The sequence below is a fragment of the Accipiter gentilis genome, chromosome 10 (assembly GCF_929443795.1).
Source record: "Accipiter gentilis chromosome 10, bAccGen1.1, whole genome shotgun sequence".
In the NCBI taxonomy this organism is placed as follows: Eukaryota; Metazoa; Chordata; class Aves; order Accipitriformes; family Accipitridae; genus Astur; species Astur gentilis.
Genome location: NC_064889.1, coordinates 31,410,456 through 31,438,108, shown reverse-complemented (window position 1 = coordinate 31,438,108; position 27,653 = coordinate 31,410,456). Strand labels below are relative to the sequence as shown.

The 27,653-nt window shown below is 51.6% G+C and overlaps 1 protein-coding gene across 6 annotated transcripts in view; it reads right to left on the bottom strand.

Moving 5' to 3' along the window:
• Nucleotides 1–27,653, bottom strand: part of SEPTIN9 (septin 9) — a 153,146-nt gene that overhangs the window by 68,588 nt on the left and 56,905 nt on the right. Inside the window, exon 1 of one of the 6 annotated variants that reach the window (XM_049812148.1) lies at nt 7,750–7,955. The exons of the other annotated variants lie outside the window; for them this stretch is intronic. Within the exon in view, the coding sequence (XP_049668105.1) occupies nt 7,750–7,804 (55 nt within the window). The 5' untranslated portion in view covers nt 7,805–7,955. Of the gene's footprint in view, nt 1–7,749; nt 7,956–27,653 lie in introns of those variants that run through there. 6 annotated transcript variants of the gene reach the window in all.

Below are 27,653 nucleotides of genomic sequence, written 5' to 3'. Positions count from 1 at the left end.
TTGACTTTCCATTACACTTTGGTTTATATAACCATTAACCCTCAGCAAAATGCTTCCAGATCAGACCAGTATATTTTACGTCCCTTATATTTATTTCATACTTGTACAGAAAATTACATAAAATACAGGGTATCCAGCCCAGCAGATTGCATTACTGGCTCTGCCACAGGCTCTCTGCAGCTTTTGCCTCAGGTCTGTGCTCCAGTTTCCTTTCATAAGGGGAGGAGAGAAATAAATCTTCTCTGCGCCTCCCACAGGACTGCAGATTTGGTTTGGTTCACTAATATTTCTAAAACACCTCGAAATTATTACCCACATGGCAAAAGCATGATGCAGATGGTCTTGCAGACCCCAGACTGCCCTGTGCTACCAGCTTCGGTGCTGGTACCACACAGGGTGTAGGAAGCCATAAGCACCTAGACACTATCCTCTTGAGTCAGGACTCCCAGCGCATGGACGTGGCGAGTGACTCAGGTGGGCAACCAGCCTCCGTGGCTGGCAGGGACCAGGTGATTAAATCATTAAGTGATTAAGTCTCCACTTGAGAAGACACTCTGATGGGTGGCGTTGCAACACACTGGTTAAAAAGCTACAGAAAAGGGTAAATTAGTAAAAGTGACTTAAGAAGGGACCCAGGAGCCATTCCGGCCCACAGCGATGCCCACTAGCCCCGCCTGTTGATTGCTGATGCCATTGCGGCCAGCTCTGGCATCTCTGTTGAAGGGGACACCCAGCACCGCAATGTGAGCAGTTGTCCAAACATCCTGATGGCTGGCAGAGAGCAGAACCCTCCTCCTTTCTCCTCCCTGGTAAACTAAACATGCTTTAAAAAATAAAAATCAAAATCCATCCTTTTCACATTTCCTCATATTTGCACTTCCAATGACCAGATGAAAGAAAGACTGAAGTCCCAACCCCAGTCCTCACCATGCTTCTTCCCTCCCACACTAGTCCAGCAGACCAGTGCCAGCATGATGCTGTGTGCTGATACCCTCACCACTAACCCCTGCCATGACTCCCAGGGCTGGGACAAGGTGGAGAGCACCCAACTCACGAGCAGCAAGAGGCCATACAATTTTGTGATGTTTACTCAAACTGCCACCCCTACTGTTGGGAGGAGGGCAGCACTGACCGGTGTGGTCATGGTGTCCCCTGCCCTGCAACCCATGGGGGGCTGCCTGACGTCAGCGGTGCCTACAGCCAGGCAACCCACCCCAACTTGCCCTAACTTGGGTGCCAGCAACAGGGCATCTGCTGCAGCGCTGGAGGATGCAGGGGGACAGACCACCCTGCCACCCATGATGTCTCACCTTCTGGCATGCAAACCAGCCAAGAGCCAGCTTGGACAGACCCTGCACCTGGGTCACGGCTCCAAAGGTGTCCCCAGGAGACCCAAGTGCTGAGCTCTGTCCAGCAACCTCACAAAAGCAATCACGGTAAAAGCCTGAGTCACAGCCATCAGGCGATAAAATCTCTCATTAATCTGGGGGCAGCTTTTCAGAATAAGTTGAGGGTAACAGTAAACCCCTTCGTTGCCCAAGGGCTACTCCTCACCAGCACCATTTGCACAGCAGGGAAGGGAGTGAGGAGGGCTCTCCCGCACAGCAGACGGGTACAAACTGCTGATGCCTTCATGACTAAAGCAGAGGGGTACCAGGATGAAATGATACCCTGCAGGTACGGCAGAAGAGGTGGCCACGACACAACCCTAGCCCCGTGCTGAAGGGCATGACAGCCCACCCCTGTCCCATGAAGAGTTCCCCTGAGAGACACTGACCCTCACCAAACCAGCACATCCCTATCAGGAACTGGACTCAGACCCATCAACTCATTTTACAGGCTTCAAACAAGCTTAACCAGGATTTACGTTCACTTGGCTCATTGCCTCCATGTCCCACCTCTAAAGACCAAGAAGGTGCCAGAGCTCACTGCAGTAGGAGGGGGGAGGGAGTTTGGGAGAGGGAAAGAGCCTGCGTAATAGTCCTGCGAAAAGACATTGCCTTAAATATCAAATATCAGAGTCAGAAACATGAATATCTGGAGTGATTATGGGCTCTGAAGTCTCCATTATTGTCTTTGGATTTATGACAAGTCCCAGTCCAGGCTTTTGCGGCTGCTGTCTGGGTCCTGGCTCCTGGGAAAATGGGCTAAGCAGCTCCCTGCAAGGAAGGGCTGCAAACCAGAAATTAAACCAGCACCCAGACAGTGAGGCCACAGGACACTCAAAGGTGCCAGAACTCTCACTTAGCAGCAGGTTTGCTGGCATGCATTGGCCAAGAGACATAGACATGGTCACTCAAATCTATTAGGCATGACCCAACGTGTTCTAGAGGCACTTCCTACGCACTCCACTGACATAAACCACCAAAAGGCAATGAGCAAAGAGCAAAGCAGGAGAATGATTATATTTTAGGTGAGCCCTTTACTAAGGGAAAGACATTACCAAGATCCCAGAGACTGGCGAGTACTTGGAAGAGCCAGCACGGTGTACATATTCCAAACGCTGACCTACCTCCAGGCACCAGCAGTACGCTTGCACAGCCAAAGTAGCTGCCCTGGCCCTGGTGTAAAGATTCATCCTCTCTCTGTCCTTTCCCACCCAGCCACTTTTGAAAGGTTTCTTTATGATTAGCGCAACACTGTGCTCACTTTGCCCAAGACTGATCTTAAATGGACAGCAAAAGCTCACCCATACCAGCCAACACTGGAAACCCTCCGTGCTGACGCAGAGCCAAGGACACTCTGCTCGATGCTGCAGTGGTTGCCCATCCCCAAGGACACGTAGCCCAGCCCTCCTTGCATAAGATGACTAAAAACAACGACCTTTGGATGATCCTACATCCTAACTAGGGCCAGAGGCTATCCCCAGAGCCCAGCTCACGTGGACAGAGAGATCCACGTCCTGTTCTTCCCTTTCCCACTCCCTCACAACCTTTTTATTCCCAAGGAACTAAATATACATAGGGAAAAAAACAACCCGCAATGGCAGGTCTCCGCTGCTGTAACCAGGCAGATGCGATTTTTCCACTCTGCACATGAAAGGCCAGATCTACAGGGGAAGATAAAACTTCTGCTGGGGAAGACACAACTCCTGCCTTCCCACAGGCGCCTTTCCCCAGCTCCTGCCTCTCCTACCACACACTGATTTGGCAGAAAACTCCCATCCACCCCATCCTTTTGTCTCAGATTCAGAAACGTAGATAGGAAGAGTGGAAAAAGAGAGAAAAATCTCTGAAGCGCCTGTAAAGCTCGTCTTTGAGGATATCAGAGGCGACTTTATGTCTCAGAGCACTACACTACATTGATCAGCTGGGATAGCGACACTGGCTTTACCCACGCTGGGCTGGTGATGAAGAGTACCAGGAGACGAGTTGCAGTATAATCTTTTGGGGACAGCCCAGGAAATCCAGCAATTGACATTCAGGAGTTTTGCTTCGCTCCTAGGGTTGAGATGATCTGAGATATAACCTGAAAGATCTTTTTGCATTTCCTTTTCCAGGCATTGAACCTCTGCACACGTGGGACCATTAGTCACACACCCAGACTCCCAGCCCACTCCCATGCACGTAAGCCCAGGCGAGCACTCATCCTGCAAACCCTTAGGCAGGGCTTACAGGAGAGACCCTGAATCCAATTGAGATGCTTATGCAAACACAAAGCACATCCCCTCTCTGGGGCTTTTCACCATACTGAATTCAAGCCACATCACCCACATAACATCACAACCATCCCTCTGACACGTTCCTGCTAATATTAGCAGCAGGGTTGAGTCCCAGCATCCGCAGCACGCCGGCAGCAGCTGCTCCCCACGGCAGCAGGCAGCAGGCATGCCAGCCCCAAGCAGCCCAGGGGACGCACCATGGCCACGTGTCCCAGAGACATTCCAGGCATTTGCTCAAGTAAATTTTAAGGATGAGCCCATGACATTCATGCACATAAAAAAGCCTATTTCTAATATGGCCTCCTCCTGAAAACAACCTGGCTGATGGGGTTTTTGTCTTTATTGATCCTTAAAACCAGGACATAACTCAGCACAAGTCAGTACCTCATTGAGACAAAGTCTGTGACTGAAATACTAGAAATACCCCACATCAGGCAGTGCAAGAAGTGTGTGTCTGTAAGGAAATTGTCCAATCATGGGGAAGAAGAAAAAAAAACAAACCAAATAACCAGACATGTCTTTCTATCAGCACTGACATGTCCTGGCAGAGCTGGAGGCTCTCTGCCTTCAGTATCCAGGTCCACGCAGCACACAACCGCTCAGACCACAGCACTGCCAAGGCTCGCCCACCAGCAAGCACACACTCCCCAAGGGAGCTGGGCTATGGGGAACGAGTAAATCGGGGATTGAGAACCATCAACGAAGGCTGTCTCATGGTTTCTGCCAGAGCAAAGCTGCAAGTCTGTATCCCCTCCAGGCTCTAGCTCCAGACATCACACTGAACCCCACTGCACCACCCTGCCACTCTACGCACTTACAGCCTCACTCGGCATTTACCATCATTCGCAGCTTGCAGCAGTTGTGACATTACGTGTTTCAACATTACGAGGAAACGAATCTGGTGGTGATGGACAGTACTGGCAAAAGCAAAGAGCACTCAGCATCAGCATCACTGCTGCCAACTCACCGTCTGCTATTGCCAGCAAAAATGGGTCTCTGTTACCCCTGGGACTCTGCTCGGCAGCAGCCACATCCCACCGGGATAAGGAGCCAGAGAGATCTCTTCTGTCTTGCTACCAGGCAGTAGATCATGAGTGCACAGTGCTTTAAATCCTTAGCAGGAAGACGAGTACCATGTTGCAGATTTATCTTTGGGCATCATTAGAACCAACCAAAGCTGTGAGCGGGAACATCCACCCGTCTCCACAGTCGAACATCACAGACACCCACATTCCCATATCACCCAACCTGAACAGGATCAGGATGGTTTGGGGTTTACACAACATTAACGCACTGCACAAGCATCCCACCACCTAGGTTGATTTACTGCTACAGGTTCCCTTCCCTGCCACTCACGGGTCCGTGTCTGAGACCCCGGGAAGCTGAGCGACCCACAGCACCCTCTGAGGCAGAGATGAGCTTGGGAAGCACTGCCGCAACCACGGCTGAACCAGCCACGCTTCCGACAACCTGCCAAAATCTATAAACCCAGGGCAGAACTGTTATGCTCTGTAAATCCTGGCAAACCACAGACCTAATAGCGCTCTCCCCCCACCGGAGACAAGGAAGATCCTGCCAGTCAAACAAGCAGGATTAGTGCCCTCCCCACAGGACGTGCTGGCTCGATGCGAGGTGGACACACATACTGCTGCCTCGATGCAACCATCCCCATCGCATCATCAGGCACAAGGAAGAACACACTCCGCTGTGCTGTATTTCCCTCTCACATGTTGCTTTGCTTTGGAAACTAAACTGGAACTGAGTATCTCATACTCCTTCTCCCTCCCAAAGGGCCCTTGCATCCTCCACGGGCTCACAGAGGCTGGCAGCTCCCACACCAGAAGCCCACAGCCTTGCAGAAGCCCTCCCTGCCTTCTACAACCCAGCAGGTACAAGAAACCTGCCGGCCTAGGCCAGGGAAGGAGGCTACAAGGAAAGCAGGCAGGAGCAACCAGGGTGATTGAGGGGGGCAAGCAGCGTGTGACCGGCAAGAACAAAGAAGGCTCTGGCTGCCGGGCGATCTGGTGTTTCTGCTCCGTGGTATTTTTGGCTGATCTTTCCTGCTTGGCCACCGGCTGCCTGGGGCCGAGACACCCACCCAGCAGACACGAACACTGCATCTCCTGCCCTACAGGCTAGAAATTAATTGCCTTGTTCTTGGGAAGCTGCTATGCAACCCAGAAAACTAATTAAATTGTGAAACAGTAGCCTAGATCCCTGCTCAAGGGCAAGGCCAGACCTCTTGGCTGCAGATACACAGAGCTTTCCCCAGCCTCTCCCTCTGCATAGGCAGGAAGTATAAAGCGCTCTATGGACTGGGGAAAAAAAAAAAAAAAAAAAAAAAAAAAAAAAAAAAAAAAAAAAATCGCACTGCGGAGCAGCTCAGTGCCACTGAGGAGCACACACAGCCCAAACAAGCAGCCCCAGGGCTCACAGCAGAGCCTTTATCATATCCAAGTTGGGAATTACTCATTCTTCAGAGATTTAAATGCAATTGGGGCAGGCGAGAGGAAAGGCTGTAATTACATCAGCACTCGGGAGCCCTGCGGTGGGGAAGCTCATGAGTCCCTGAAGGACAGTTACAAAGGCATCGTTGAACCCCGAGTGCCAAACTGATGGTGTGTTCGGGTTGCTCTGTGTCCCAGCACTTGTTAGTCCCACTCGTCCTAAGGGATCTGACTTCCCTCAGCCTCCTGCTAAGCCCTCCGCTCCCAACTTTAGCTGAAGAAAGACCAGGGGCTCGAAAAAGAGAATGTGAATGTGGCTAAATCTTACGAGGAGGGCTGCAGAGACCCCAGCTCTGCCACCCGTTTCCTGCCTGACCTGGAAGAGGAACCCTTGCGCTCTCAGCTTCCTCAGCTCCCCAGCAGGAAAAACACCACAGTGCTCCTTCCCAAAGGCAAGGCTGGATTCACCAGGAGGCGGTGAAGTTGTCCCAGCCTATAGCTATACACGCGCAGCCCCTGGATAAGTTTTCACCGCAGCCCCCAGATCTCCACTATTTCTCAGTTGGGTTTTTTTTGTTGGTTTTTTTTTTTTTTTTTTTTTTCTAGAAACCACTGCACGAAGCTCAGTTTGGGTCACTGCCAGGACGTGAGAGTGTGTAGGGACGGAGCTGCTTTTCCAAAACTCGGCTTAGGCAGATGAGCTCCCCTGAGCCGATCTCTCAATGCCTGCTTCAGACAAATCCCCCCACCTCTCTTCTGCCCATCTTTAACTCTCATACCCATCTGGCAGCAGCACGCTTCTCTGCTAGCTTATTTTCTTGCCTAAAAAAGACAGCATACCGGGCAAGAGCCACAGACGCCCAGGGAGAAGCTATCTCTGTCCGCACGCCAAGGGGATTGCAAGAAGATACTCCATCGGAGAGCAAGGCAACGCTGTCGGGCAACTGGAGCTCTGCCACGGGACAACTGCAAAGCTTTCTAGGGCGGGCAGCTCCCGCTATGGACATATTTGAAACTTGGGTTTCGCGATCCACCTCCTAGCTACTCTAAGGCTGTGTTTGCATCCAAAATCTGGGAGTCGACAGAGGGGGCCGGTGCCTGGAGTTTCGCAGACTTTTAGCTTTGTCAGGCGTGTGTTTCCAGCTAAAAACCCACATAAACCAACTTAGGAAAGGCAGGAAAGGAAAAACATCCCGTAAGATCCTGCCTGAGCAGATAACACCCCGGGCGCAGAACAAAAGACACCGCAGCCCGGCGGCAGCACCGACGACCACCCTTCCCCGGCTCCGGCGGCTGCCGGGGGATGGGGGCTGCCCGCCGGCCGCCCTCGGGCACCCGGGAAGGTGGCACCCGCGGCGGGGCCCCGGCAGAGGCCAGATCCCCCCCCACCCCGGGCACCGCCGGGGCGGCACCGGCGGGGAGAGGCGGCGGGGGGGGGGGGGGGGGGTGTCCTCAGCCCCGCTCCGCCGCCGCCTCCCGCCCCCTCCCCAGCCCGGCGCGGTGCCTGTGAGGGGCGCGGGCGGCTCCGCGCTGCCCAGCCCGGCCCGGCGGCAACTTCTGCCGCTTTTTCCCCGGTTTAGCCCCCCCAAAAAAGCAGCCCCCCCCAGACACACACACAGCCGCACCCCGGGGGCCACCCACCTTCGAAGTCGGAGATGATGCCCTCCAGGTGGGCGTTGACGGCCGGGTCGGCCATGGCGGGGCGCGGGGCGCTGCCCCCCGGCTCTGCGGGGCGCGGGCGGGCGGGTACGCGCAGCCGCCGCCGCCTGAGGCCGAATGAATGGCGGAGGGCGAGCGGCTGCGGCCGCCCCCCGCGCCGGCGGGCAGCCTGCCATGCCGACCGGCCCGGCCCAGCCCAGCCCGGCCCAGCCCAGCCCAGCCCGGCCCGGCTCGGCCCGGCCCCCTCGCAGCGCACTGGCTGCTCCCCACGCCCGTCACGCCGCCCCCGCACCGCCCCGGGTGGGTGGAAGGGGGGCACCCGCGGAGGCCAAGCGGGACCCGGGCACTGCCCGCCCGGGGTGGGAGAGAAGCAGCATCTTGCAGAGTCGAGCTTGTCCCGCATCCTCCCCCCCGCCGTCAGAGGTAAGAAGCTTGGGTGACAACCCAAGGATGGCCCACGAAAGGGATGGCACCAGCCCAAACGGGGGGGTTACACCGCCGATGTCCTCGAGCCCCCGTAACGCTTTTCGATTTGCCCTTCTTCGGAAAGGGGCAACTCGGCCACCCTCCTCTGTTTTTATAATTTCTCAAAATCTAACCAGAGCGCTAGCTAGCACCCATTGCTACCAAAACCCAAGGCGCTTCTGCAGCCAGCTCTGGAAAACCACCACCGAAGCAGCAAAAGAGACTGAAAAACCTGGCCCAAAGCCGAGCGCGCGGCCAGGCACGCCTGTGCTGAGCCCCACGCTGCCGCAGCTCGCTCCTCTCCGGCCAGAGCCAGCGAGGCGAGGGCCAGCTCTGGCCATCGACACCAGCCCCTTGCGCAGCTCTGCTGCCTTCTCTCCACCTCTCGCACCCTCTCCGTTTGTGTGCCTCTCTGCTCGTTATCTGATTTTTCTCCCTTCCCATGTTGATTCAGATCCTGCCCTCTTGACCCTCTTTTTATCCTCCCCACCCTGTGCTTTAGTAGCATCATTTAAAAGTGATGATACTCACTGAAATGTGTCCAGGCACATCAATAGGAAAAGAAGAATTAATGGGCTGGGTTTTTAGTCCACTTTGGGTGAACCATAATGAAAAATTATGCAAAACAGTAGTACTGTTACCGTCTGGTAGCGCAGAAAGTACATGCTTCACCACTTATGTCACGCTTTTAATTTTACACTTCCAAAGTCTGCAAACACCACAGACTCCCCAAGAGTGTATGTGAACCAGAAAATGAAACCAACGGCACCAATTTCCCAGACTCAAGAAGTTCCAGGTTTTCCATGCTGTTAATAGCTTGAGGTTTTAATCTGAGGAAAGGGATTACTTTAAAACATGAGAACCGCTTAAATACTCTTGAGAACACACCTTTAAAATAGAAGTGTGGTATTTTAAGGTAGATACAGCGGGTTTCCTCCCCTTCCACAGAGAGCAGCTCTCAGCTCTTTCATCTCTTGCACTCCTAGCGACATCAGAAACCAATACATCACAACAGCGCAGAGAGGAACAGGCTCTGCATCCCTCTGCAATCGCAGTATGGAAATGTAAATGCCTCCCCATGCGACACTCCGTCAGTAAAGCCACCGGTGCACGTCTCCCTGGCAGCCCCACTGCCTGAACGCCGTTACCTCTTCCCGATGCCTTAGAGAATGGGAATGAACACGGACCTACGGCTCTCGTGCCGCTGGGCTCAGCACCCGGGTGTCGGGTCCCTGCCATCCCCACATCCACACACGCTCTGCAGGGAGCAGTGGCAATTGCCACATTGCACAGCATCACACACTGGCTGGCCTGCACCGGCACTGATTTTCAAAATAACGTGGCTTCATTTTTCTGAAGTGCTCATATGCAGGTCACATCCGCAATCCATTTCAAGCAGGTAAAAATGTAGCTGTCAATAATTAACCTTAGTTACTGAGCGAGAAAAAAAAAGCTACTTTGTTAAAAACCTGTCCATGACTCCCTTGCTGGAGGAGCAGAACCTAGCTTAGTCTTTTAGAAAGGCTGTTAAGCATTTTAACTCCCCGGTACACTCCCATTGCAAGGTTGTAGGATGGGTTTAAAGGGGGAGAAAAAATGAACAAGGCAAGGCAAACTAAAAATTGATATTGTAGAAAAGATTAAAAAATAGCAATAGGATCAATCTCAGGAAGGACCGAGCACTTTTTCTGACGTTCAGAGTCTCCTCCCTTGCAAACCCCATAAGATACAGTGTCAGACGCACCGCTTGGTGTTTGGTGGCACTCTCTGAACTAGGTCATATGGGGGTCGGTAGGGCACTGTGATGGGGAGCCCCTTTTTGAGGTCAACCAGAGGCTAGAAGTAAACCACTAGAAAAAAACCTATTGTTTGATGGATTGTGTGTAGTGAGTGTCACAATGACGTCCACCGGTCCCATGAAGCTGGTGAAGAAGCTCAAAGCTGCAGCAGAAGAGTTTGAGGTGGTTTCATTTTGTCCCAGTTCCCTGGGCTACTCTGCATTTCCTAAGCAAAGACGGTGTTATCATCCTGGATCTAATAAAAGTTTAGCAAATCAACAGGCCTAGAGGAGAGCCCCAAGAAGTGTGAAATAAAATATCCGGACTATAAGTAGGAGTTCACTTTCATTAAAACCAGCTGGTTAATATTGCACCCATGTGCACCTAAGGCACTGAGAGGGGGAGAGGAAGATGGAAAACTATAGCAACTAAAGAATAACAAGAATATCCAGAGCTCTAATAGTAAATATTTAAAGCAGGAAGGTATGTAAACAGCTCACCCCACAGCACACAAACCAAGCGCCTGCTCGTAGAGAAGGAGCAAGCTTTTCTCCAGGGAGATCAGCTCATCCTTCCTCTCTCCTGGACCCTTTCTCTTGCACCTTTCTCCGATTTAGCCACAGTCAGAGGCATGGCTTTACAAGAGCATAAGACCAAAAAATTGTTCACTTGTCCAGTCTGCACATAACAACTAAACACCATTTCATCTGGTTTTCTACCTGCATCCTGAACTCACAAGCTTGTGTTTAGCTAAACAATTCTTCTAGAAAGGCAGGCAACCCTGGGAAGCTGAGCACCCATCCCAGAGAGATGGAGAATCCATCACCTCCCCTGGAATTTGTTTCTGGGGCTCCCCATCAGCATAACACAAGCATGTGTGTGTCGTACTGCTTATCCAAATGCAGTTTCGGCACAGGCCCTGCTTTGCCCTTGTCTGGTAGATTGAGGAGATTAAGGACCCTGAGCCTTCTCCTGATGAAAGATCTCCCACACTGATCACGTCACCTGCATTCCCTTTGATAAACTAATCAGGTTCTGCTCCTTCGGTCCTTCATGTCAGGTACTTTCTTTGGTCCCGTAGTCACTTATCTGGCTTTCCTGCTCCTTTCTCCCAACATTTCACAAGCATTTGCCATTAGATTTTTATTTTGATTTTAATAAAAAGAGAGAACTCGCTTTTCAAAAGAAAGAGAGCAGATCACCTCTCTTTTGTTGCTTGCTGCTCCTCTTCTGTGCACAACCAAGGGTCTCACTAACTGTTTTTATTGTATCAGAGGACTCATCTCGAGCTCCTGCTCAGCTGAGACCTTCAGGATACTTTACACAGCAACTACTGTCCAAGACACCATCCCTGTTCTGCAAACCACTGGCTGCAGGAGAGGTTTAAGCAAATTACTTTCTTTGCTGTATTACATTACAATGGAAATATTTCTTGTTTCCTTACTAAGCCAGGCCACCGAGGGCACTGACTGCCCAGCCCTTTTTCTTTCAGCATTGCTCTGCTCTTCAGATGAGCAATAAACTTCCTGCAAAGTTGATTTGTTGACCTAGAAGTGATTTCCTGCCCCAGAAAAGGCAGTCTGTAAAATCTGCTGATCACTTAGTTATCGATACCAATCTAAAACTAGCTTGATGCCATGATACCTGGCAGATGCAAGAAACCTTGACTCTTGTCCCCTAGGTACCTTCTCCCTGGGCTCTCCTGCCCTCCAGGCAGTGATGTACCTCAAGGGTTTCTCCACATCACAGCATAACCTCCTCCAGAAGCAGCCAGTGCTGGTCACTGCCTCTGCCCTGACATAAGCATGGGGGGACCCAAGGACATGGTAGGTATCAGCATTAGAAGATCCCCTATCAAGAACAGGCTAAGGCAGAAAAGGGACTTTCCTATCCACACGCATTTTAAACAGCACCTTACAGTTTCCTTTGCAAGCTGCTAAGAATGCAGATTTTCAGGCAGATTTTCTTCCTCCCACAAGTCGAGGTTTTTCTGAACCCACAAAGCTCTTATCAGTCTCACAATCTGCTGCAGTCATGAGCGTCAGGCTCGGTTAGACTAGGTGGCATGAATCATTGTGGCTACCTGAATCTTAAATTCGCTTGTATGCAAAAGCAGGTAATTCATCCACAGCATCTTCCCTTTCCTCCTCTTATTTTAATTAGAAAACAAAACTCTTTATTGATTCTGGTCTCTTCTATAAAATGCTTTGAGACTTACTGACCAAAAGGACTATGTAGGAGCAGCTAAATATTATTATTAACCGCCTAATGTTTCTATTGAGAGTCCAAATATCTTTTCTTGCTGCTGATCACAGATGAAACATCCTTCCCAGCCTTTCTGGGTAGGTGCAGGACGTGGGTGGAGGCTCTTGCAACATGTGACACCAACCCCCAACATCTGCAGAGGTCTAACATCCCCACGGCATCACTTCAAACCAAAGTGCAGGGCAGCACTGGCTGCACCATGCACTCGGCTGTTGTCAGATGGGCAGCACCAATGCAGGGTAACAGGTAGAAACAGATGTATAATAATCCAGACAAGGCAGATTTTGAAGGTGAAGGAATGGCGAGTCACACCTCTTCTAAGCAAAAAAAAAAAAAAAAAAAAAAAAAAAAAGCTGTTGCAATTCCTTTCCTCTTCTCCACTCCCTGCACCTTCTGAATTCTTGTGCTTCTGCCTGAAAAAAAACCATTTCTGCTTCCAAATCCACCAGGAAGAGGTGCAATGATCTCCATATTACAGGTGGGGAAACTGAGGCACATAACAGCCATCACTCAGAGACAGCGAGCTGGGAAGTCGTAGGACCAGACGTGGCTGCGGTGGTGAGCAGTGCCAAATCCAGACCCCAGCTGCTTGGGAAGTGCCAGTGTTACTGGCTAGGGACAGCGGGGGACTCTGGAAGGAAAAGCAGAGGCGCAGTTCCCATCACCTCTGCCCATGCCTTCATGTAGATGACGGCATGAGTCCAGCCCTGCTGATTACGCAGGAACTGTCACCAAAAAAGGCTCTTTCCCAAGACTTCAAGCTCTTCCTGCTTCCAAAGGAGTAGGAAATAAAAGCGAGGACGGCCACACTTCAGTGCTAGTCAGGCTTCCTTTCCTTTGCAAGGAAACTAAGATCATGGGAAAAGTTTAAAAAATTCAAAATAGGTTTGCTGATTTGAGATTTCTGGATAATTAACTGATTTTCTTGGTGAAGGAAACACGGCCAGGTCTCATCCCTTAGTGCCACAGAGCTACGCAGCCCCTGTTACAAATGCAAAGCCAGGGTACTGCACAGAAAGGGTCAGATAACTTTGAAGACTGGATAACAGAAATAGGATGAAATCTGGAAGAATGCAGAAGGTCAGTACCCAAAGGGCTTTTAATAAAGTCTTTGCTCATGAAAAGCACATCAGCGCGAAGGACCTCACCTCATCGGTGGGTCCCAGCATGACCTCAAGCCTCTGATGCCACGCAGTTAAAGCAAGCGCCGTCCTAAAACATAGTAAATTAGATACTTTCAGCAGCAAAGCAGAAATCACTAGTGCTCCATCTTGAGTCATCCTGGCTACCCAGCATCAGTAAGAACAAGCAGAAAAGAAGGTAGGGAGGGCATGGGACTGCTAGAAGCATTGCACGCAGATGCACCACAAGGGACAGCTGCTGCAGGCGAAGATCACCGTTGCCAAGGGAACAAAAAAAAACCCCAATCCCAATCCAAACACAGTTATGGTACAAACAGGTCAGTAAGAGCTGAAAATGAGAAGATTTTAACAGCTAGTGATGGGAGATATAAAAGGACTGCTGTGAAATCAAGGGGGCAAAGCGCCAAACAGGTTTCAAGGTGCGGCACGGCTGCTCGTAGGAAATACAATGTGACATGGGGAAGAAGACGGTCCCCGAGCCTACAGCTTCTCAGATGTTTACTGCACAAACAGGAGAAACACCAAACTTGGTGTTCTGGGACAGCCCTGGAGCTGAGAGGCCCCATCGGAGCTGGGTGGGTGGAGGAACAACCACAGACACAAGGACCCTGCAGCTTCTTCTCCCCCACCTCCAGCAGAGAGAGAGCTGTGAAGAAGATGCAGGCTCAACTTCATCTTAGGTTTAACCCCATTAAGTCAGTGTGCAGAGCAGGTACCAGCTTGTTCTCAAACAGGACAAGGGAATGCATCGCGTGCGGTTACGCTGAGCAGGGCAAGCGGAGGACCAATATCCATCCTCTCACCCTGCTAATCTGAAAACGCAGATGAGTCTTTCCTGCGCCCCATGTGTGCAAATCCTTGATGGTCCCTAACACCTCCCCTGCCTCCGTGGGGACCGACGAAGTCACCCTGGGTTTACACCAGCGCTAAGGTGGGATTCAAACCAGGCACCTGGTCCCACTGCCTGCCAGCAGGAAGAATGCTGCGGGTTAGCACCCACCATGCTCGGATCCAGCGGCACGTGGCTGAGCTGGGAGGGCACAGCTCTGCTCCCCACAGACACCCTCCTATGCACTCCAAGCCTCATCAACTCCAACAACCAATTTGCCCGGTGATCTGTACGGACGGGACGAGCTCACTGTGGGCTCCATTGGCTTCATGCCGGTGCTGGAGCCCAGCTTGAAGCGTTTCACGCCAAGCTGGCGATTCCGGTTATTGTGCATGCCGACAGCCTGGAAAGGGAAACACTGGCCCGAGTTCGGGCCAGGCTCATCGGCCCAGCCCCAGCCAAGCGCACACCTAGCCGTCCCAGTGCTCCCAGGAGGGCAGGGGGACTGGGGGGGGTCCCCACCGCACCGGCGGAGCGGGCTGGCAGCCCCCGTGCCTGGGAAGGGAAGGGAAGCACAACTCCCTGGTGTTGATTAAACAGCGGGGGATGCTTGCAGGGGAAGGAAATGGAAAGAGGATCAGGAACTGCATCTGCCTGAACCTCACGCAGTTAAAACAAACTTAGTCTCATGCCCTTGTTCTTCTCATTTAGTTTCAGGTCAGACTTTCCTAAGAAACTTAGAGGTGCAGTTTAGGATCCAAGCAGAAAACCGGCTTAATTACTTTAATTCTTTCTAAAAATATTAATTATTAATTAGTGCATTTTAATATTAAGACCAAACAGGCACAAAAAACAACATTGCGTGACAGCACAGATATTTTAAACAGAAACGAGAGGCTTCAGAAACCTTGCTCATCCTCTAATGAGTTTAACACACACATGGCACAGCATGTTTCCATTGCAAAGCCTTCCTGCGTGGCTGAGGGTGCATCTGACTCCAGAAGAAACTGCAATGCCTGGACCTCGAGGTAGGGAAGACCTCCCCCCTCCATTTCTATCACATGCACGTTTATGGTAGTTGCAGGGGGAAAAAGGGGAGGCGAGGGTCATCCAGAACATTGAACCCCTCAGAAAGAGACCATTTCCATTACTGCAAACTTCCCAGCAGTCCCTAATTAGGGAGAATTTGCAGGAATAAACAAACTGGCAGCACTACGCACATGCACTCCGCTTCCAGATGTGCACGTCTCATTTTCACATGGTGTCCAAGGCAGGACTGGAAACTCCATCCCCGCACAACAAGGGGAGGAGGCAGGCACAGCGTGGGCTCCTCATACCGAGCCCATCCCCACAGCAGCCCCACGGGCGCAAATCTCACTCCATCCCATGTCCCCACGCACATCCCAGCTGCCTTTGGCAAGGTCCTTCACCCCGCCGGTGCTCACCATCCCTCTCCCATCACGTGGGACCACCGGACCCCCACGGGACCCTCCCGTCCCTGCTTCAGAGCGGGGCGTGAGCCGGGAAAGCAGCTCTTACAGCCACTGCCTCTGCTGCTCTCTCAGCCGCCTGCTCACGACCTTTTCAACCCAAATCTTTCCAGTCATAAATATACCAGCTCATGGCAGGAAACTTGCTTTTCTTATACTTCTCCCCTGCTTCTCAGAGAGACGTTTCCAGCAGCTCGCGCTCCCTGCGCCAGCCCCCAGTTGTTTCTCCCTGCTCCTCTGAGATATTTCAGGCATGCAACAAAATCTGCTGCAGCACAAAGACCCTAAAACTCTCCGTAAAGGCTCAGGAAGTGCCATGAGCTGCAGGTCAGGCCTCGGGAGCAGCTGTACCTCCTGATCCCCCTGCTTACCATCAAATGTTTTATTATTATTATTCCTTTTTGACATAAACCAGTTTGATAAGAACAATTCCCAGATGGAGCCGCAGCCCCACACCCACTCAGCTTCCTCCAGGCAGCATGGACACAGTGCAGCAGCTCACCGCACAGTGGGAGGAGGACACAAGAGCAGGAGGAAAGGAAGGAGAGGAAGAATGAACACAATTTTCCTTTCCTTTGAAAGGCTTTGGCAAATGCCAGCGAATCCACCAGCGGGGATGCTGAGGTGTGGCGGTCAGCATCCACGCAGCACCAAGCACCACCGGCAGCTTCCCCTTTGCTCCAGCTCCAGCACACAGGGATGGGAAGGGTACACAAGTGAACAGGCATCTTTGCCAAAATCCATGGGCTATATGCTCCCGTCTCCATGTGGATGGAAATTTGGGTGCCCCTGGCATCACCCTGTGAATGTCTGGCCAGAGGAACCATGCCCCCAGCTCCACCACACTGCTGCTGCCAGGAGAGCTTGGCAGGTCCAACACAGGCACGTACATAAAAGTAGGCAAGATCCGTGCTGTTAACAAACTGTTAGGCTCAGGGAGTGCAAATGGGAAAGAGACAGGCCGGCCTGGACCTGAGGAGGGGACCAGCTGCCTTCAGCAAGGGCAGGGTCTGCCTTGGCTTTTACATCTCATTAAATTGTCATCTCGAAAAGTTTATCACAACTCTTTGACTTACACAAAAGATACAACCAAGGTAATCCCCCGCTAACTAGATCCCAGCACAATTAGGCAGGCTCCAGGCTCCCAGCTGGCCGAGCTGCGCTGGGCAGCACTAAAGCAGGAACCCCGAGCTGTGTGTTCAAGGGATCTACCCCAAACACAAGAGGCAGCCCAGGCGCTCAGACTCCAGTCGCGTGTCCTGCTGGAAAAACAGGGCAGGGCAAAGGGAACCACAACCCCCCTCTAACCAGATCTCCCATCAGCACGTCAGCCTTTGCTCCCTGCCCCACCGTCTCTCGGATACCCAGTGCTGCTAACACAGACTCAGCCTCTTCTACAGATGCAGAAGTTGCCCAGCTGATTTCAAAATCTGGATTAAAAAAAAACTGATTCAACATGCAAGCTTTTAGGGGAATTTCCTTTGACTTCCTCTCCCTTTCACGTGCTCAGCCACTTCTGCCTGCCCCAGGTCTCACCCATGCACAGCCCGGTGCCTGCAGGCTCCCCGCCGCAGGGCACTTGTTTCTGCTGAAATTAAATCATTGCCGCAGGAAGGACCTGACGCTGTCACCACCACCCTCAGGCTCACCCTGTCTGCTGGAAGAGACTGTCAACACCAAGCCGCATCCAGAGCAGAACAACACTTGGGCTTCCCCCCATCCATGCCTGCCCCAGCACAGATTTCCAAGAGCCATCTCTCAGCACGAGCCACAGCCAGCACACACAGCTGGGGGACGCTGGGGATTTCAGCCTCCAGAAACAAAGAGGATAAAAAAAAAACAAAAAACCGCTGGGAGATGTGCTGCAAGCAGGCCAAAAGCAGGGGCAATCCAGCATTTGCCCTAAATGGGAAAGGGGCCTGCAAGCATGCCGGGAGCAGAGCACCAGCCATGGAGAGAGACGGCACCAAGCCAGGCAGGAGAGGAGGAGATTGAGGGGGAGAGAAACTCTCGCTAGCAATCCCCCAACACACAGGACAGTGAAACCCTGGAGATGGGCTGAGTTTGGGGGTCCTGGCATAGGGAAAAACTCAGAGACACTTCGGCAGCATCTGTGTTGCCATCAGCTGTGGGACACAACCCTTCCCTGGGCAGTTGTACAAAGCATCTTGCTGCAGGCTGCTGAGCAATTAACTCTGCCGCTTTGGTTTCTAAATGAGGACTGCAGAGTCCCAATGTCCTGAATGAGCAGAGCTGGGTCTGCTCCCTCTCAGGGACAGACAGGGCTGAGTTGTCTCCACTCACACGCAGCCTGTGCTCTGTTTCCACCCATAATCCCTGCGGTCAAGCCCAGCAGGAAAACGGGAACGGGGCAAATTCCCCTTCCGACGAGAAGTGGCCACTGCCATCACACCAAGCCGTGCTGCAATGAGAAGTTCCTATGGTGCCCGCTTGCCGTTACCACTTCTCCCATTTCCAGACTCCAAGCAGGCTGTCTTGGTTCACCACCCCACCTTGCACACTCTCTGGTGAGCTCAGCCTCACCGTGCTGACTTTTTGTTAATACTTCATCTTAATTTGCAGTGCTAGTGCCTGTAATAGCTACACCGGGTCAGGGAGTATTGGACTACATGTTCCACCAACAGAATTAAACTGTCCTTGTTTAGGAGAAGTTAAAATAAGGTAGAAACAGAATCTGAAATGTTTTTCCTTATAAAGGAATGACAGGAGGAAAACGCTGCGTGCATTAAGCATCAGCCCTTCTCGTTCAGCAAGGACTGGCAGTGTCTATAAACTCAAGGGATATTGTTGCTCCCAGACAAGTAATCACGGGACAGACCAACACAGACGTGTTTATGTTAACACAAGGGAATAAACTGCCAGACCTGAGCTCTGTCTTCACATACCTTCCTTCTCCCCCCAGCCTCCCCTTGCACTGCAGTACCCCTAGTTTGGTTGGTTTAACGACCAGATGACATTCCTGAGAGTCAAATAAAACCGCTCTGCTACCTCAATCCAGTGCCCAGGTGCCTGGGGAGCACTCCTCTGCGGAAACACGTACCTTGACATATCAGCAACACCCTCCCACAAGAAGGACCCTTAATCACTCCGCGGATGCATGCTGTTGCCACCAGCTCCGGCCGCAGGTCTGCACATCCCCTGCCAGGGGCATCTCATCTGCAGCTCCAGCTCCACTTCTGTAGGTGGTTTCCAAACAAGTCTTCTCCACAAGGCTTGCCTGTAACTTGGGAGAGTGTTTCCTGCCAGCTGGAGGATGGACAGCTATTTCATACGCCGCAGAGAAGTGCTAATGGTCCAGAGCAGGCCTGGGTGCTTGCTCGGAGCCAAGGATGGTGGCCCGATGCAGAAGCAGGGCTGGGCTGTCTCCATCCTCACTGCTCCCTGCACAGCCCGGGTACTCAGCAAGGTTTGCAAGCATGATGGCAGAGGCATGCTCTTGTGTGACTCTGGTGAGCCAGGCGTCATGGAAGCAGCTAGAGGCTGATTTGCACATAAGCAGTCAATTACTTGGAGAAAGAGGCGCCCACTTGGTTGCTTGCCAGTCTGCAGACAGATTTAAAACACACGGGAATTGAACCTCCGGTCCAGATATCACTGTGGCCAAACAGGCCACCTCCTTTACTGGCCTCTGGGAGAGCCGCTGGCAGCACAATAAAAGGAGTATTTAGTAAAACTACAGACTTGCTTGAAAAAACTTGAGGACGATGAGCCATTTTGCAGCCAAGCTTCATATAAACACATTGATAATGATGTTAGCATCAGAGCTGGAGATGAATAGGGCTGCACGGCAACAGCAGGCCTCTCTGTCTGCCTCAAGAAAGCCCCTTTCTTGCAATGCACATGTTTAATCCATGATCTGTGTGTGCTGCCAGCCACATTCATACCAAAATCTGCTCACCTCATCTATCTTCTATATAACCACGGATTTAGGTGAGGTGGGAGCACAGGCAGAATTGCAGGGCTCGCTCACAAATTCCACTCTGTTCTGTGCTGTCCTGCTTTTTGGTGAAACCTCTGTCCTGTCTTCATTAAACACAGAGTTTAATACACAGATGGCGACCAGCGGTGTTGCACGGGTACAGCACCCTCACGTCAGATGTGGCTAAAAGCTTCAGTGTTTTGCAGCTTTGATGAGGCCCCTTGAAACAAACTCTTGGACATAAAAACCCATTTCTCCACCCTATCCAGGGGACATATCTGTGCCCTGCTGTCTCTCAGTGCAGAGAGGCCGGGAGACATCCTAGCACCAAAAGCCAGCATCACATCTTGCTCACAGAGAACCCCAATCCACCATGGCCCCTCTGCACCTCTCAGAGAGGGGCTGTCCCAACTCTGCTCTGTGGACAAGGAACAACCTCACCAACCATGCCAAGTTGCTCATTAGCTGAGATACGAACACACCAGCAACAGCATCAGATCATCCTCGGTCTGCCGAGGATAACATTAGGTTTGAGACACTTGGATTCACTTTTAGTCACGTTGGTGCAGTCCCAGAATAAAGCCGGAATGCTCATCTTCAACGGATCTGTCTTGATTTGGCTGTCACTTTGATTTGCATCGCTCAGCAGCTTTACTGATTGCTTGAGAAAATGCAGGTTTGGGTAGCTCCTGGTCTCTGAGCTCAGTCAACCATGCATTGACTACAGTCAGCTTCATAACTGCACAAGAAGATAGACACCAAACACTCATCCTGGCAGAAAAGGAGACAACGTCAGCAGACATCAAACTCCTGTAAGTGCACTTGTGAAGACACTTTGCTGAGTTCAAAGACACAACCCTTCCTCTTCAGTTATTCATATCATCCTACATCATTTACACATACTGACCAGCTACAGCCTGCCACAATTTTTATGGTCATTCCTGTGTAATAATAAGCATTTTATTAAACTATGGAGCAAGCACTCCACAGCGTAATGAATATTCATGCTGCCTTCCACAGCAATGAACTGGGATCCCAGCACAGTACAAGCTCTGCAAAGTCTTCCCTACCCGCTTGCAAGGCACAAAAGCATGGAAGTTGAACAAGGATCAGTATTATCTACTAAACCACAGGATGAGCTTTGCGGGAACTGGCAGGCTGGATTGCTTCCAGTTGCTAAAGAAGGCAAATAGTCCAGCCCAGTTCTCACATGCCAGATATGTTGAGCATCTGCAGACTTGAGAATGTGAAGACAACCCATCCCTGTCCTGAGACCCAGGCAGGCTCCCTCTGCATGCCCCTAGTGATGCACATTACTCAGAGGCGGAGTGGTACTATCAAGCAATTCTCTTTATTTTCCTGAACTAGGCATTGAAGAAGCATTTTGAACACAGTGCTTTCCTTCTACATCTAGCAGACTTCTGGCTGATAAAGACCTGGCAAAACTCAATGAAGGCTGACAAAGGAATAAAGCAATATACACCCCTCATGTTATAAGGATACAGCCACAGCCTCTCCACACCGAGGCACAGCCAGGGGTTTGCCTGGGAAGGTCTGACCGGAGTTTACATTACGCAGAAGAAGGATGGTTAGCAGGGGATGAACTTGGTATCTTCCAGGGAGAAACATCCCAAGCCAGACACAGTTCTAGATGTTCCACACCGTCTGGGCCTTCCTGGAAAGTTTCCCATCCCAAAGACGAGGACCTCTTTGCATCTCATTACCACTCCTGATCTTTTACGTGACGATAACTCTATCTTCTAGCCACATCCAAAGAGAGACTGTTTATCTCCTATCACAAGGGCCCCCCAGCCCACACCAGTCACCCAAGGATGAATTTCCAGCCCCAGCAGTTAGACCTGTTAGGCATTTACAGGTTGTATTTGGCCTGCATTCCCCTTAGGTATTTCTCATGAGGGAGCTGTGCAGCTCTCCTGGAGCTGCAGCACTGCAAGGTCCCATAGGAGTAGCCACAGCATCACCCATCAGGCTTCCCGGAGCTCATTTTTGAGGACAACAAAATCTCCCAGACTGGCAATGAAAGAGCCCTACAATGTGTTATCTGTGCTTTTACTTCCTTTCCCCTCTGACCTTCACACCCAGAGCTGGGAGCTCCTTGCAGCCAAGCCCACTTGGAGCAAGCACTTTCTCAGCTTGAGAGCCAAGAAAAGCCCCTGTGGATTACAGCCTGTTGCTGTATTTGTTGTCAAAAAAGCACAGTGTATTAGAAATCACTAGAAGGGCAAGGGAATGTTATTTATGACCCAGATTTATCACTACTCTCCTTCCCCAGGGCCCCTGGAAATCTCAAAGTGCCCTGGCTTCAAGGCAAGCCCATGAAACACAGCTCCCCAAAGCCTGCATCTTGCTTCTCCACTTTCCCACACCACCCAGACCCCAGAACCTCCCAGAGGTGTGGCATCCTCCTTTGCCTGCCAGTACAGAGATAAACCTGAACTTCCTAGACAGAAAAACCTGATCGTGGTGCAGCGGGTGTGCAGGTCCAGCTCCTGCAGCATCCTGAACCGATGGAAAAAGTTCTCCTGAGGATGACCTTTGATGTGCGGGCACCCCAGCCCTGCTGGCTTGAGCCTCTTGCTGTGTCTGAATCAGCTCCCAACAACTTCTTCAGCAGTGGCAGGTGTGGGGCTGACCCAAAGCCACAGCACACACCCCACGGCAGGGTCCTGATGGCTTTGCTCTGCCCAAGGTGGCTCCCATCTCTCCCTGATGTCACAGGGCTGCCAAAGCTTCTGGTACAGCTCTGCATCTTGCAAGGGACTGTCAGCAGTTTGCAGATTGCATGTCCCGGCCCCATCTATAAAACAGGGATGTTTATATAACCCTAGGAAAACGCCAAGCGCAGCAGGATTGCGAGGGAATACACTTTCAGTTGCTGGAGCTGGTGGAGCTCTGACAGCCCATGTCAGCTGAGAATCTGCCCTTAACTCTTAATACTAAAAGGGCAACTTCCTATTTAATGGAAAACAGCAAAGTCCTTGCAGAGTAAGATGTTCCTGTTCACAGCAGATACAGCTGATGAGCAAGGCATTAAATCCAAATGGCCACTTCCAGCGCTTCCTGAGAGAGACCAGCTCCCCGCAGAGCAAATTCTGCATCTCTACTGGAAAACACCAGGTTTGTTGTTTGTTTTTTTAAAAGCAGTTTCTTTCCAAAGCCAGGAAAAGGACTGAAAACCAGCTTGGCTTTATTGTTTAAGTCCATGCAATACGAATGAGAGGTCTGTGAAGGGGCTGTTTTTGATGGGTTATTTTGATGATGGATCTGACGTATCTGCTTTAAAAAAAAATCTCATTTGTGAGCAGCAGTCTGCCTCAGAAAGCAGCCTTACAGATATTGGCAGCCCTTGACATTAATTCACTTTCCTAAAGACAAGAAAAATACTTCAACAATCCAAAAGGCAATGAGGAGGCAAGTCAGGGACCTGGGAGCCAAGATCTAAAGGAATTGGAGGGAAACACGTGACAGTCACTGGGAGTTGAGGACCTCGGACAGGCAGAGGTAGGAACAGAAGACGTACATGTGTTTTGGGTGGAGGTGATGCCTCTAAGCCTCACGCACCATCTTAGCCATCCTCACACATATTACCACACTCTATACATCCCACAGCCACTGCTGACCTATGTGGTTTAATGCAATTCCTATTTACTGTTTAAGCAGAAATGGAAGCATGAGAGACAGTCCAGTTAACTCAAATGGCTTCTCGCAGATGGAGAGAGGCAATTAGGGAACAGTCCTGCTTCTGCCGGTCCTTCCCGCGGGACCTGCATTGGCCCCTGAAGGGATGCAGGTATCGCTGTAGCTGGAAGAAGCAGCAACCTGAATTCCAACTCAAAACACAATGTGAACTTCTGCCAAAGTTCAGACAACCTCTGCCCCTTTGGTTTTACACTATCATGCCCTCTGGATTTTAAGCCAGCAGCAGTGAGATTTGACGGTAAAAGCCTACACTTCAGATACATTTGTATGTCAACAGCTAGCACTTTTTATTTAATGGGAAAATCTGTCAGCAGAATGTCCTGAGTGCAACCAAGGTGCCTTTGAACAGTACGTCCGACAGAGAACCGGATTTCCCATGATTTATACTGTGCGATGCTCGCTGCTTGCTGCTGCCGGGGCACAGTGGGGCTCCCACCAGAAACAGGGCACTAGCAGCCACCGAGACAACATGCAGCCTTGTACAAGAGTGAGTTTATCAAAGAAAAGGAATAAGTTACTCAGTTTAGGTGGCTACTTAGTGCTGTATGATGAACCCTTTCAAAAAAGGGTTTCAGAAAAGTGGGGGCCATGCTGTCTGCCCATTGTTTAGATTCACAGAGGAATCTGTATCTCTCTGTGGGTAACCAGCAGCAAAACACACCTCTTGCTGTGCATAGGGTCTGGCAGATGAGCAAAGCTTGGGTGAGCAGGCAAGCCTGAGCTTTACCAGAGATGGAGCGGTGTCAGGGTCTCTGCTGGCCTGCAAGAGGAAACACCATACGCAGCGAGAGAAGGGGGAGGAAGGCATCAAGCCAAGAAAGGGAGAGCTCAGACTGAGTCCCCACCCCTGCTGCTGCAAAGCCCTCCCAATACCTCTCCTTCTGCCTCTCAGGTCCTTTTCTTTAAAATACTCCATCTTTTCTTCCCCCAGGTCTGAAGCACTCCCATCCACACAGTTGCCTCACAGCCCTTCAGCCCCTACGACTAAATCACCTCTGCATCAGCTGCTGTTGCACATCCCCTTCCTCCACCCTTTGGTCCCCTGCACTGCTGGTTGTCCCCTTCTCGCCTTTGTACAGGGCAAGATTAAGCTTCCTCTCCAGCTGCAGACAAAGGGCCCACTCTCCGAGTAGCCTGGACATGGCAAGGGGGCTGTGGAGCGGCAACAAAAGTGAGTAGAGGACTCCAGAGGTGGGTCTTAACCAATTTGGAGATCAAATATGAGATAAAAGGCCAGTTTTAGCTCCCCAGCTTCTGTGCAGCCCTGGGTGCACATGTGCATCTGCACCAAGTGAAGACCAATGCCATGACATACCTCTTGCCATATCATTTTGGAGCAAGGCTGGGAGCAGGCATCCAAACCATGTACCTCAGCCAACACTGACAGCATTACTCGGGACTCAGCAACATTCCTCGTATTCTCACAGCACAGCCAGCGAATGGCCCAAGTACAGAGCCCAGCACCACCAGTAAAACTAGTCTGCTGGAAAAAACTGATGAGCAGAAAGGAGCAAGAGCCCTGGAGGACAACCTGCACTTAAGCAGGCCACTCCAGTGGGTTTCCCAAGGGGTGAAGAGGTACGAGAAGAGGAACCAGGAACAGCCTTTTGGGATGGAAATGCTGCCTCCAGCACCTAGCTCTTGCTGCACAGGGGAGCGGGGAGGGAAGGGTTTCCTGGTTTGTGGCCAACACTGCTGTTCCTCTTATGGAGGATATGCCTTCCCCAGGGTGTGTTTCAGCTGAGACCATGAGACACACAATTTCCATCGTTCACTTTCCCTCTCCACCCACTAGGAATTTTTCACATTTTCTGGAAAAAAAACCCAAACCAAAACACCCCAAAACACAACCAACCAACTGCTCACCAACCATGGCAGTTTCCAACAGGGCCCCCTTCCCTGGAGAGCAGCTGTCAATACAGATGTCAACCAGCCCTTTTTAGGCAGCTGAAGTTGGGTTTGATCAGTTCTCCACTTGAATGGAGTGAAAAATGCGAGAGAAGAAAGAAATGGTAAACATTCTACGTACTGAAGTCTACCCTTTCCTAGCCCAACAGTTCAACTGCTTTCAAGGTTGCCTGCTTTGCCTCTACCCTGACAAAACAGTGAATGCTTACTTAAACACAAGCCTTCCTGGTGAGTGTTTCTGGAGTGGCAGCTCCAGCCTTCTCGCTCCGAGTGCCGTTGACCTCACGGAGCCAAGAGAAGCCACAAGGGAGAAAGAAAGCAGTAAAGAAAAAATTGCTAAATTCTTTAGGGTTGGGGAGGGGGAATTGGGGGACAAAGTAGGGGAAATGGCAGGCCCATACCAGGAGATCATCATCTCCAGGGACAGTGTTTAAAGACTTCGGCAGAACATCACCAGCAGAAGACAGCAGGAGAGGACAAATGGATTTATGTGCCTTTCCATGTCCCTGGTGAATTGAGGACAGTCAGATGGCTCTTGTTGATGAGTGGAGCAGAGAAGACACATAAGCTCGTGTTTGGTGGTGCTCTAGCTGAGAACATGGCACTGGCAGGTGATTTTGCACTGCTCGGCACCAGAGTTCCTCCAAAGGAATCTCTGCCTGCACTTGCCATGCCTGTGGTGACCAAGGGACAGACATCACAGCCTGGGAATAAATCCCATATTCTTGCTCTTTGGCCCATGCTCCTTAGCAGGGATGGATCCAGTGAGTATGATTCGTGTCTCCAGCCTGATGTTCAGCTACTCCCCAGCTCTACATCTCAGATTAGCACCAGCCATTGCCTCCACCCCACAGGGAGCCTCATCCCAGCCCTGCACGGGGGTGCTGACATCTCAAAGGGGTCAAATTCCCAGCTTTATCATGACAAATCCCTCGCAGCTGTCTAGCAGAGGATCCTGAAGTGCCTATGAAAAGCGGAAAGTATCTACCTCATTTTCCATATAGGAAGTTAGAGCACACGTGTTAAATGATTTACGCAAGGATACAGAGCGATTTAGTGGAAGGGCAGGAAAAGGACTCCAAGAGCCCAGCTTCTAATTGCCAGGAGAGCATTCCCTCCCGGTGCAGCTTAAATCCCAACTCACTGGTAAATAAAAGCTGTGCCAAAAAGCGGATCTGTTTAGGAGAGGGGCACGCAGATGCTTTTAGCAACGTAGCAAGAAATATCTATTTTCGCCGAATAAAATCCCTCCATATACGCACGTATCAGAATTTACTATCCTCTCCTGTAACCGTCGGCAGCTATTTGCCTTTTTTACAGCCGAACACAACCCCACTCGCTTTCGGAGGTGAAATCCAAGCCGGCGGCCGCAGGGAGCTCCCGGGGGACCCGCAAGCCCCGCGGCAGGGGATGAGCGATGCGATCGCGGGCAGAGGTTTGGGGGCAGCCCCGCAGCCCCCCTCCGGTCTCCCAACCCCCAATCCCCCCCCCCCCCCCCCCCGGAGGCTCCGCTCCGCCCCGGCAGCCGGCGGGGAAGCGGACACCGCCATCTAACGGCCCCGGCCGGCTCCAGCCCCCGGGAGCTGGGGTTTGGCAGGGAAAGAGGCAGCACCCAGAGCATCTCCTGCCCCTCCTGCCCGGGGGGGCAGGGGGGGGTGCCGGCGGACAGGCCCCCTCCCGCCCCGCAGCGAGGAGCACGGTGCGCATCCCAGCATCGCCGCTTCCCGCGGGTCCGTGTTCCCTGCCATGTCCACGGGACAGGGGGTCCCAGGAGCTGCCGGGGGCAGGTTATCTCTGCCTGGCCCACGGGCACCCCTGTTCCCAGCCGCGATGCACCCCTGGGGCTGGGGTTGAGTTGCTTTGAGTTGTGACTCAAAAAGATGCAAGACTGAAGCCTCTGGGGATGACGATATCCGCCCTTAGCCCACTGGAAACCAGGGACCAAGATTGCTGGGACGTAGCTGCTGATAACCTTACTTGAAATGTGGGATGACCCCCTCTGGGATCTTGCAAAGTCAGCCGAGGGACCTCAGTCATCTGGCCCCAGCCGGTACGTACTTCTTGGAGGCATTCAGGTGGTTGGTGAAGCTAACCAAGACGCTTCTTAGGCAGGGATCCCTTCCACATATGTGCTTAAAAAAGCAGAAAGGAGTTTCTGGAGTGCTCTTTACAGGGTGTAAGTTTGCAAAGGCCAGCTGAAGCAGTTAAAAAAGCCTCTTCTCTCTCCTTTACAGGCAGTGTAGTCAAGGAAACAGGTCTCTGGACTGGGAAGTGGGAGACCTGAGGCTGATCACTTGTGCAGCCATTAGGACCTTCTCTCCAGGTACACTCACAGCAGTCATCACCCAA